The sequence below is a fragment of the Lutra lutra genome, chromosome 4 (assembly GCF_902655055.1).
Source record: "Lutra lutra chromosome 4, mLutLut1.2, whole genome shotgun sequence".
Lineage (NCBI taxonomy): Eukaryota > Metazoa > Chordata > Mammalia > Carnivora > Mustelidae > Lutra > Lutra lutra.
This window is the reverse complement of record NC_062281.1, coordinates 33275614-33288101: the sequence shown is the minus strand read 5'-3', so window position 1 is coordinate 33288101 and position 12488 is coordinate 33275614. Positions and strand designations below refer to the sequence as shown.

General features: G+C 41.0%; 1 protein-coding gene and 1 long non-coding RNA gene across 3 annotated transcripts in view; one reads left to right on the top strand and one right to left on the bottom strand.

Moving 5' to 3' along the window:
* Window positions 1–6784: 6784 nt before the first annotated feature.
* On the bottom strand, window positions 6785–10770 carry LOC125097751 (uncharacterized). The gene is made up of 3 exons (XR_007126601.1): window positions 9937–10770; window positions 8260–8340; window positions 6785–6833 (listed from the first exon to the last, which is right to left on the bottom strand). It is a non-coding gene; the product is annotated as an uncharacterized LOC125097751 (long non-coding RNA).
* ZFPM2 (zinc finger protein, FOG family member 2) overlaps window positions 10662–12488 on the top strand; it is a 457914-nt gene continuing 456087 nt past the window's right edge. The window contains exon 1 of one of the 2 annotated variants that reach the window (XM_047725745.1): window positions 10662–11421. In XM_047725745.1, the coding sequence (XP_047581701.1) occupies window positions 11382–11421 (40 nt within the window). In that variant the 5' untranslated portion in view covers window positions 10662–11381. The remainder of the gene's footprint in view (window positions 11422–12488) is intronic. The other variant, XM_047725746.1, reaches the window with a different exon arrangement.

Genomic DNA, 12488 nt, shown 5'->3' with positions numbered 1-12488 from the left:
GGAGCCCGACGCAGGGTTTGAGCCCACAACTCTGAGATCATAACCTGAACCAAAATCAAGAGTTGGAGGCTTAACCAACTGAGCCACCCAGTCGTTCCAAAATATCTATACATTTAAAATTACAAGATATTCATGAAAGAAATTAAAGAAGATACAAATGTTGGAGCTAATGTAGAGCATGAAATCATCCATAATACCTGGACTGCCAAAATGTAACATGGAGGAGGCTGGGGGTAAGGAAGGTTTTGGAGAATGGCATAGGCCTTTGGAATGAGAGGCCTAAATGACCACTCTGCTGTAGGAATGCCACAGGGCATCCCATGTTCATGAATTGGAGCAATTATTTTTTTAATGTCCATACTATCCAAAGTCATAAATTCAATTCAATCTCTATAAAAATTCCAATGGCATTTTTAAAGAAATATAAAAAATAATCCTAAAATTCATAAAGGAACCACAAAAAGACCCCAAATAGCCAAAACAATTCTGAGAAAGAAGACCAAAGCTGTAAGCAACAGTCTTCCTCATTGCAAAATAAATTACAAAGCTATAGCAAAAAAGAACCTAACAAACAAACAAAAAAAACCTCTATGTGGTACTGGCATAAAAACAGACATAATAGACCAATGAAGCTGAATAAAGAGCCCAGAAACTACTGCCTTACATATAAAGTCAACTAATATTTGATAAGAAAGTCAAGATTATTTAATAGGGAATGGGTAGTCTCTTTCATAAATGGTAATGGGAAAACTGGACAATCACATTCAAAAGAATGAAATTGGAGTCCTACTTACCTATTCACAAAATTATTTTGAAATGGATTATAGATCTCAAAATAAGCCTGAAAACAAAAAAATACTAAGAGAAAAAAATAGGAAAAATCCTCCTTGAAACTGGTCCTCCAGACAATTTTTTGGCATCAAAAGCACAGGCAACAAAAGCAAAAATAAACAAGCTGAGACTATATCAAGCTAAAAAGCTTTCTTCACAGCAAAAGAAACAATGAACAAAATGATAAGCTAACTTATGGAATGTGAAAAAATATTTGCAAATCGTCTAATAAAGGGTTAATTATCCATCATGTAAAAAGAACTTATATAACTCAATAGCAAAAAACCAAACAATCCAATTAAAAAATGTGCAGTGGACCTGAACCACCATTTTTCCGAAGAAGATGTACAAATCATCAACAAGTGCTTGGAAAGATTCTCAACATCACTAATTATCAAGGAAATGTAAATCAAAGCCATCATCTCACAAAAACATTGGTGAAGATATAAAGAAAAGGGAATCCTTTTGCACTGTCAATAGGACTAATAACTGGTACAACCACAATAGAAAACACTATGGAGGTTCCTCAAAAAATTAAAAGTAGAAATACCATTTGGGTGCACCTGTGTGGCCCAGTGAAGCATCTGCCTTTGGCTCAGGTCATGATCCCAGAGTCCCAGCATCAGAGACCCGCATCAGACTCCCTGCTTAGCAGGGAGTCTGCTTCTTCCTTTGCCTCTCACCCCACTCTCCTGCTCTCTCTCACTCTCTCTCTTTCAAATAAATAAATAAAATCTTTTTTTTAAAAAAAGGAACTACCATCAGGGATCCAACAGTCCCACTTCCGGGTATATTCTCAAAGGAAATAAAATTAGGATCTCAGTGTCCAGTGCAGCATTATTCACAACAACCAATATATTAAAAAAATGGATAAAAAAGATGGAGTATATGTCTATAAACAATGGAATATTATTCAGCCATGAGGGGAAAAAAAGGAAATCTTGTCATTTGTGACAACATGGATGAAGGTATTATGTTAGGCGAAATAAATTAGATAAAGACAAATACTAAATTATATCACATATTATTTACGTGGAATTTTTAAAAGCTGAAGTCATAGATCCCAGAGAGTAGAATGGTGTTTGCCAAGAGTTGGAGGAGGGGGAAATGGGAAGATGTTGGTTAAAGAGTACAAATTTCCAGTTATAAGATAAATAATTTCTGGGATACCTGGGTGGCTCAGTTGGTTGAGTGTCTGCCTTCTGCTCAGCTTATGATCCCAAGGTCCTGAAGATGGAGCCCAGGGTTCTGGGTATCGGGATTCCTGCTCAGTGGGGAGTCCCCTTCTCTGCCCCGCTCTTTGCCATTCCCCCTGGTTGCTCTCATTCTTGCTCTCTCTGAAATAAATAAATAAAATCTTAAAAAAATAAAATGAATAAGTTCTGGGGATTTAATGTACAGCATGGTGACTATAGTTACCAATACTATATTATGCACCTGAAAGTTGCTAAGACAGTAGATCTTAAGTAGTCACACCGCAGGCAGAAAAAAGATAATTATGTGAGGTGTTGGGGGTGTTAACTAACCTTATTGTGGTTATCATTTTGCAAAATACAAGTGTATCAAATCATCACGTGGTACTCCTTAAGCTTATATTATGATATATAGAACTATATCTCAGTAAAACTGGAAAAAATGTAAGGAAAAAAAGAAAAAGTTCAGGAAAACCAATTTACACTCTAGAATTCTATACCCTCATAAACCATATATCATGTATTAGGGCAAAATCAGGAGAATTTCAGTCTTGTGAAATCTCAAAAAAATTACCTTATATATACATTTTCCCAGGAAGCTCCATGAAATTGTACTCTAAAAGTACAAAACAAGGAAGGATGGAAAGAGAAAAGGAAAGGAGAAAAAGGAATAAATAGTATTCAGGAAACCTAGAATCTAATATAGGGCAAAAGGGAATTCTCTGGATCATGAGGAAAAGAAAATTTTAGTCACAAAGAGCAATTAGTTGAGAATAGAACAGAAGAATGGAAGGGTCCAAGGACACCAGCATGGCAGGAATAATCTGATTATCGATTATTGGATGTAATGATGCATTACTTGATGTAATAATGACTATATTACACTGGCAAAGGATTTGGGGATGGATAGTAATAGTTCATTAAAAACTGAGAAATGATGAAGACATTAATTATGAACTCCAGGAAAAACAAAGAGATCAAAATAAAACATAATCGCCATACTCTATATAGATTAGCTGTTAATAAAAATATAAGCTTTTGATTTAAAAAAGGTTTGAAGAGGGGCGCCTGGGTGGCTCAGTGGGTTAAGCCGCTGCCTTCGGCTCAGGTCATGATCCCAGGTCCTGGGTTCGAGCCCCACATCGGGCTTTCTGCTCAGCGGGGAGCCTGCTTCCTCCTCTCTCTCTGCCTGCCTCTCTGCCTACTTGTGACTTCTCTCTGTCAAATAAATAAATAAAATCTTAAAAAAAAAAAAAGATTTGAAGAAAGTGTGTGTTAGAGGTATAAGTCCATTACAATTTCATATTTTATTGTAGATAGTCAATATAATCAATAATAACTAATAAAATTTTAAAACATACTATTTTATTTAGAAATATGAGTGGAACGTCAGGGGAGCCTGGGTGATTTAGTCTGTTAGTGTCGGACTCTCAGGTCTTGATCTCAGGATCACTAGTTCAAGCCCTGCATTGGGTTCCATGTTGGGTGTGGAGCCTACTTAAAAAAAATGAGGTGAACATTGGGAGAATCACCTAAAAAGAACTGACAATGATTATCCCTCTGGGAGCGGGAATTGTCAGGATGTTGAGAGGGACAAGAAACTGCTAATTTTCATCATGAGTCTTAAAAATCTATTTGACCTTTAAATCTGTACATCTATCTGTTTGATAAATATAAAAATTGTCTTAAAAGAGGTATATTGGTCATATAGTTTAACTTTCATTATAAGATATATTTTAAAAGTGATATAATCATACTTTTCAGTGTCTTTTAGATGATTTCATTATCAGTATGCCCTGGTATGTTTATTCATAATCCTACAACTTCAGGTCACCCTAAATTCACTCATAATGCATTATTTTAATATACTCTTGCAAGGAGATAAAAGCAAAGATAAGTGATTTGATTAAGTCTATCCACAAAGCAAGTTTTCTCAAAAAGCTGTTTAATTTCCTCTTTTGCATTTAGGAATTTATGGCAAAAGTTTTAGGTTGAAAAATAAAATCCACCACAGAAGTATAAACATTATTCATGCAAATTATAACAACATTCATAAAATTTACATGCAAGGTAATCTGTTAGATGGTTATTCATATGTGGTAAAGTAAAGTTGAAAGTAAAATTGAACATCTGGGGCCAGAATATATGTTAATCAGGATGGTTATAGATGTGCATGTCAATGGATCATCAAGTCCTTGAGGAATTCTGAATTTGAAAATACTAACTTTTCCCCCAAGAGTTACGCCTTATTGAAGCGAATGTCCAAAATCAGTAATTGATCTTTATCATGATTATCTATGTTAAAATTGTTGATTTACCCACTTAAGATTCATAAGGGTTCTTTGCCATTTCAGGGTCGCCTCTGGGAGGGGGCAAGTACAAAAAAAGTACAAACTACAAGTACAAAAAAGTACTTGCGACAGTTAATTTTATGTGTTAGCTTCACTGGCTCTTGGGGTGCCCAGATATTTGGTACAACATTCTAGGCATGTTTGTGATGTTTTCAGATGTGGTTAACATTTTGAATAGGCAGAGGAGTAAAGCAAATTGTCTTCCTCAGTTCCACGAAAGACCTGATTAGAAAAAGGCAGGTAAGTGAGAAATCCCTCTCTGTGCATGACTGTTTCCCTGCTGAGATATCAGTCTTCTCCTGCCTTCATACTCAGATTCAGATTGGATTTTACACCATCAGCCTCCCCCCGCCGGTTCTTAGGTCTTCAGATTCAAGCTAGATCTATCCCACTGTCTCTCTTATGTCTTCAGTTTGTCAACTGCAGATCCTGGGACTTCTTAGCCTCTCTGACTGTGTAAGTTAATTCCCTATAATCTTTCTGTGTCTCCAAATATATATATATATATATATATATATATATATATATATATATATATATATATATATACTGTTGGTTCTGTTTATCTGAAGAACCCAGACTAATACAGTGTTTTCTGGAGGAAAGTTGAAAATTCAGTTAAACTGCTACTTCTAAATATTCAAATGTTCAGTCAAGCAAACTGGAGTCATAGATGGTTAATTTTTGTCCTGGTTTATTTAGTCTTTCATCTTGAATGTGACAGGAATCAACTAATGCTAATTTAGGACAAAAATAATTGAAAGAAGAAAAGGTTGGGAGGAATTTATTATTTATTTATTTATTTATTTATTTATTTATTTATTTTTTAAAGATTTTTTAAGTTATTTGACAGAGATCACAAGTAGGCAGAGAGGCAGGCAGAGAGAGAGAGGAAGGGAAGCAGGCTCCCCGCTGAGCAGAGAGCCCGATTCAGGGCTCGATCCCAGGACCCTGAGACCATGACCTGAGCCGAAGGCAGAGGTTTAACCCACTGAGCCACCCAGGCGCCCCGGGAGGAATTTATTTTAAGAAATCATAAGTATCTCAGTGATATCAAGGGTGGAAGTGCTTCTGCAGTCCACGAAGGGGCTGGGACAAGATGTGGGATTCCATTTCATATGTTTTATTCACTTTTCTCTCTACAGAAAAACTATCACTGCTACTCTGTTCAGATGGTGACAACCATGCCATAATGCCAGAGGTTTTACTTTTTCATTCAAGAGATCAGCCTATGTAAGGATGAAACTCTTGAAACTAACTCTAGATTTCTAAGGGAGGGATTTGGTCATAATTGAGTCAGGGTCTCCCTTGCGGTCCAAGTATCTGCCAACAGGAGCACGCATGGAGTTATGCTGTACAAATATGGCCGCCGTCTCCTGTCCCTGTGGCTATGTGGATGGAGACTGAGAATGGCAGGAGTTCCCACATAAGACAGGTTAATTCTGAATTCACTTTTTCTTTCAATAATTATATTAGAAACCTTCTATGTGTCCCGCACTGGGGAGAATATGATTCTGAAAAAGATGATTCTTGCCCTCACCAACCTTTCTATCTAGTTAGGTGTATTGGGACAGGTGTATTGGCTGGTGAGGATTGCATTTTATGTAACTAAATTGTCAATGTAATACATTGCAACAAGTGATATTATGCAGAACAAAAAGGTGTTACGGTAGCAAAGGAGAAGAAGCATCTCATTGAGACTGGGAGATAAGTGATATCTTCCTGTGAAAAATGCCATCTATACTAAGACAACAAAGGTGCGTTAAGTGTTAGCTTAGCCAAATAGATGAAAGTGAGATATAACAGAAATTACTCTAATGTTTATGGAGACACAAAGATAATGTTGATGGATCCAAAACAAAGTAATATTGAAATGTTGATGCGTATCTTAGTTTGGATTTCCCAAAAATCAGATCCTGAGATAAGACAAAATAGTCCTCTGTGTTGGCAGCATTCTTAACAGTTTCTTCCAACAAGGATAGGCAACAGCAGATTTTGCAGGACAGGATTTGCATTCTCCCAGTGGAGCGCAGCAGAAAAACAGCACCTTTCCCTCAGTGGTTCCACCGGAACAGGAAAAAGTTCCAGGGCTGACTAATGGGAACAAATCGGGCCATTTAACCAATCACTGTAGACAAACACCTAGAATATACTAGTCAGGGATTGAGGACAGTCACATTTGTATCACATGACCAAATACTGGGTGAGGAAGAGTAATTCTTTAAAAGATATCACAGCATTATTACCTGAAAAGAGAATGGATGTTAATCAGGCAAAATCTACAGATGTCCCCTAAAATCTCAGGTGATACTCCTTTAATATTTATTTTATACTTGGAGATGTGAATGTATTATACAGACTTAGCAACAAAGAACTTTCTTTCTTTTCTTCTTCTTCTTCTTCTTTTTTTTTTTTTTAATAGACTTGATCCCATGACTCTCTTCTCTCAGAATAGTACCTTGAACATAAAGGATGATTTGCAAAGAGTAAAAACTTAAATCATGCACACTTTGGTTTTCAGGACACTATAAAAATTTACACATAAAGAGAATAGTGATTCTTAACTCATAATGGTCCGCAGATGGCTTTTTCACAGACATATTTAGTATCTAGTGAATTCAATAGATTCACTCCTTAGAACGTATTTTTGTACATACAAACTTCTTTTGAGAGATTGACCGTCTACACGAGGCCCAAGTTAAAACCCTGATGTAGACTGACTGAATGTTTTCAAAGCCCTTGGCTCCTTTGCAAGTAAACAGATAGTCCTTTTCATAGTTATAATGTAGGAATGCCATTTAGATGAATTTGTTGATTTTTATTTTTAAACTGCTCAAATTATAAAGATATACAAATCCGAAACACTATTTTCATACTGCGTTCTTGTTCAATTCAGTGTCACAATCTTAAATCAAGGCAGATAAACTGTATTCAATTTCTGGTGAGGATACAAGGGCAAAAAATTAAGTCTTTCTGAAGGTTTTGAATATTGTTTACTCCCATAATAAAGGAGGCAGCTTGCTGCCTAATAAGATGTGGCCTGGGAGGTTGGTTTATCAATTTGTCGATCCCTTGGAGGAAAAAACACATTTTAAAAACAAATCCAAGAGTAAGACATACATGAATGCAATCCATTTACACTGAGAGCACATTTCTGTACTGTGCCAAATAAAGTAAGAATTTTTGTATAGAAATTTATTCTTCTACCTTGCCGTCCTTAAATAATATGATGTTCAAGAATTATATATATATATGTCTGTAGGAAGCACTTTAGGGTTTTTTAGCCTTTTCTATAAAGAGTGTTATTTGTAAAACAACCATAAATTTGTGAAAATGGTAACATGCCAGATTTGTAGGTTTATCATAAAATGCAATAAAGTACAGGATATGAACAATTGTTCTTTTAAGATGAGTAGGTACCAAATGTTGCACGGAACAGACTAATACTAAAAAAGAAAAGTTGCTTATTTGAAATACAAATTTATCTGGACATCCTATTTTAATTTTTGAAATCTGGCGACCCTAGAAAACTGCAAACAATATTGTTTTTATTTACTTGTAAATAAACCTTTGATTTTGTATATTAAAGTAGTTTTGGTAATGACATCTCATTTTATTGTCAGATATATGTTTTTGGCTAAATGGACTATTAAGAGTATATACAATTATATTTTCATTGAAGTTGTAATAGAATACTTCAAGCTTTTTTTCCATAAGCAGTGTCCACTCACCTCCCCTTTCACTCCCGAAGAACTTTATGAAGAAAGCCTGAGAAAGACTGAGGTAAGTGTTTCTTAATTTCAGATTGGTTTCAGATCAATTCTTTTAGTATTTAAGGAAATGTTATTAAAAGTTGCATATTTTCTGCGTTTAAAGTAACTTACATATGTGATTCTTCAATGATTTGTCTTTGAAAGCCGAAAGTTTTCAAAATGAACCACTATGTAGAGATGAAATCAGTGAGTCTAAAAAATGAATAATTCATTTTTAAGTAAATGAGAAATTATTTTTTGCTGTTACTTATATATTTTCACATTTATAGTTAAATAGTAATTTGAGGTACACAGGGTATTGGTTGTGAATTGTGGTTTTCAATATCACAGATACATTTGTTGCTGTGGTTTTGCAATATCATTCCCTGATGCTTTTCTCAATTGTGGTTTTCATAATCATTGTTTGATAGTCATGTAGCTGTGGTTTGGGCCTGCTATATCCATTTGGACAGAGATAATTGCTTATAGGTTTTGCTGTCTTTTAATTTTATAACCTTAGTGAGTTAAACCAGAAAAAGAAAAATTGAACTTTAAATATCATCAACATTCTCATTAAAAATGATGAGAAAACACAAATTGTAATAGTATTCCTCAGTTTAATTCATTCATAATGGCTATAATTAATATATATTTATAAGTTTATATAAACTATATTTCTAAGAATGCAGTCTGGTTATTTTACCAGTCTTGCCTTGAATTCCCTGACTTTTGCTCTTTTCAGCTTTTAAACGGAATATTTAGCTGAGATTTATTTGTTTCTCTTTTGCTTTGCATATTTAACCATTTCAAATGCCAAAAGAAACACTAACTGTTATGATGTTTTAATTCCAATGGGCATTCCTTTTGGCTGATACAAAAAGTCAGCCAGTTCTGTAAAAAAGATCTTTAGAAACCATAATGTATAATGCATCCAATTCTAAGCACACCAATTTAATTGTAATGAATTGAAAATTAAGGAGGCAAAAATCTGTAGTTCTCTGTCTGCTTATTCATTCCACAGCACAAACACATATAACCCTGCTTTTCATGGTACTTACGGCTTCAATTTGTTGGTTCTTCAGGGGAGGGACTTTGTCATTTAGTGCATTTTCCACTGCAAAGGACATGTATTCTTACAACCCCATATGGTAATAGTACTAATGGTAATGTAATAAAATTCACAATTGGTCTTCAGCTCTGTGTTAAGATTCTCTCAGCCAAACCTTTCACAGAGCAACTCTTTACACCTTCCAGAAGATGTCCTGATGGGGTTATAAATGACACTGATTACAGTGCCTCCTGCACACTGAGCGGCCGGCATTATGCTCAGGCATATCTATCTGCTCAGGCTCTATGCTGACCCCCAGACCCTTTCAGAGTATCAAGTTTGGTGGGGCTCATAGGAATGGCCCGTGGCCTAGACAAAGGGGGGCACAATTTTAGATCAGAATGGAGGATCTCACAACCTGGGGGAAAGAGTCAGCAGTATCTGGGGGATACGTGTCAACTGCAGTGGAGTTTATTAGTAAATTCTGATTACATAAAGCGGCCAGTTCCACTGCCACTTGGATAGAAGCTTCTTTCAGCCCACCGGGGAGGATATATTTAATTCTCAGTATATATGGAACTATGAGAAACTAAGCTAGCCTCGTGCAGCTTAACTTGACCAAATAATAACTATGCAAATCACTTCAAAATTTGTTCTTCTTTTGGCTTGCGGTTTCCGACATACTACACACAAAATAATTGAATAAGAATGAAACAAAACTTTAAAAGCTGAAGAACCATGAAATAGTTATTGGGTCTTACCTGCTTGGGAAATTATGGCAAGATCAAATCTTTTATTAGTCGCTGGCTGCTTCCCTGCGGCAGAAGAACTAAAAAGAATTAAAGGTCATGGGATGGGGTGGGACTTCAGAACTTCCACCGACTTCCTCAAGAAGTTAGTATTCTGATTAGAGACGCTTCATTTCCCACCTAGGGCTAATCACCTAGTTAATGGTCCTCCTTTTTGATATGAGGGAAAAATATCTGCCTGTTTCCAAATTCGGAATTTTTACAATCTAGAAATGAAAACTCGAGGTGAGAGAGAGCACTTTGAGGACACCGCTCAGCATCCCATCCGTGCGGGCTAAGTGGGGGATGGTCCACGTCCGCAGCGGTCTCCTGGGAACCTTGAGAGCATTGAAATGGTCTCTAGAGAGCCCGGGCAGATGAGAGGGCTTAACTGGCCCCAAGACACACAGTTGGCATTTGTGATCAGCTGCCTCACGCCGAGGATTCTGCCAGGGGCCTAACCTTCCTGCCAAGAAGCTGGAAGGGCGGGGGTGGAGGCTAGGGGAGGGGGCGGCATAACTGGAAGCACAAAGTTTACGAAGAGACTGGGATTTCTTTGTGTCCCGCTGGACGGGCGAGGCGTGGGGAGAGTTGGGGTCCATCAGAGGGGGCTGTGGGAAGAAGTTGCCTGGAGGGGTGCTCTGGCAGATGCCCAGAGCTGACGCGGTGACAACTGCAGAAGGTGGCCCCCCTCCAAAGCCTCCCCACGCCTCTTGCCCCCCCCAGCCCCCCACCGCGCTCCCGTGCACCCCACCCGACCGAGGCCGGGGCCCTCTTTTGCATCCGGACTGGCTTTGGATGCAGCCAATCCTCCTTTCGCTGATGGAATAGTCTCCCCTCCCCGCAGCCCCGGCGCGCCCCTCCCTCCCGCGCCTCGCCACCTCCCGCGGCAGAGAGCGAGCTGCGCGGCCCGGAGCGGCAGCGGCGGCGGCGGCGGCGGCGGCGGCGGCGGCGGCGCTCGAGTCTCTGCCCCGCACGCCGGGGAGAGGGGAGAGCGAGCGCGCTCCTCCTCCCGCGCCTTCCGCCCCCTCTCTCCCCCTCTCTCCTCTGCTCGCTCTCCCTTCTCTCCCTCCTTCTCTTCCTTCTTTTCGTGCTCCCCTTTTCTCTTTCCTCGTCCATTCGTTTGTAAATTCTGTTCTTCCCCCCTCCATTGCTCTTCTACTCTCCCCCTCCCCTCCCCACTGTCACACTCTCTCTGCCCCCCTCTGTCTTCTCATTTGCCTGCTCATCTCCAAACGTGGCTCCGCGGCTCCCGGAGGAGCCCAGCGCCCGGATCCCGCGCGTCCGGAGCCCCTGGAGTCCGGCCCGCGGCGGCCCGAGCCTGGCCAGCGGCGGCGGCGGGAGCGGCGGGAGCCGAGGGAGCGGCAGCCCGGACCGCGGGCACCGCGGGAGCCCCAGTGGCAGCGGCCGCCGCCGAGATGTCCCGGCGAAAGCAGAGCAAACCTCGGCAGATCAAACGTAAGTTTGCACGCTGGGCCAGCAGTTGCTGGGATTATTTCTGGGGAGGGGGGCGCGCGGGGCGGGAAAGGGAGGGGGGCTCGGGGAAATCCGCTCCCCGTGCCCCGGATTTGTCAAACTTTGCCTGAGCAGCGGAGGGGACAACTAGTCAGTCACAGACAGACAGACGCCCCGAGCGCCGGGCGAGAAAGACGCCGCGACCGACAGCCTACTCTGGCTCGCCCGAGTCTTCGCGCTCCAGGCTTTCTTTTTAATCCCGACCCCCGCGCCCAGTTAGTCCCGCTGGCGCTATCGTCCAGCCTGCCTGGGCAGCCCCACTCATTTAGGAGATTCTGCTTAGGGTGGTGGTTGTCATTGTTGTTGCAATTGGCGTCGTGCTACTCTCGGGGACCACACTTTTAGCAAGCAGGGTGAGAACTTAGTTCTCCGAAAAGCTGGTTGGACCTCGGGGCGCGGGAGGCACCGTCCCTAGGCGGTGGAAAATCAGTGTCTGGGTCCGGGTCCAGGGCGGTGCCCGAGCCACGCCAGACCCGAAGCGAAACAAAAAGTAGGTGTAAAAGTTTGCGCCTCTGCAGCGGGCGGCCGTCCGCCTCCGCCCCGAGGGCGCGGGGCTGGCGGCGGCCGGGGCTGGGCCGGGGGCGCCGGGCCCCGTCCGGTTAGCGTGGCCGGGACGCTCAGCCGAGCGGGGATTCGCTTTACCTCCGGCTCCGGAGGCGCGCGGAGTCCTCGCTGGGAGGGGCCGCCCGTCACTTCCCAGCGCGGAAGCTGTGAGTTCAAGGCAGCCTGTGCGCCGCGGAGAGCTTGACCCGGAGCCCCCCAGCGCCCGAGGGTCGGGGTGGCGCTTAGAGGACGCCGCGGGGTCCGAGGTACCTGCCTGAAACACACACTGGCAGAACTCAACTCTGTCAACTTTTCTTGTCTTTGGGGAAAATTGCTCCAATGGTGTTTTGTCGCCCTGCGACACGTCCTCAACGCTTTGGCCGAAAACGAGACACAGCCTTATTAGTTTATTTTTATTTTTATTTTTTTGCTAGGGTTGTGGTGTGTCCATTTCTTCGTGTTGTTAA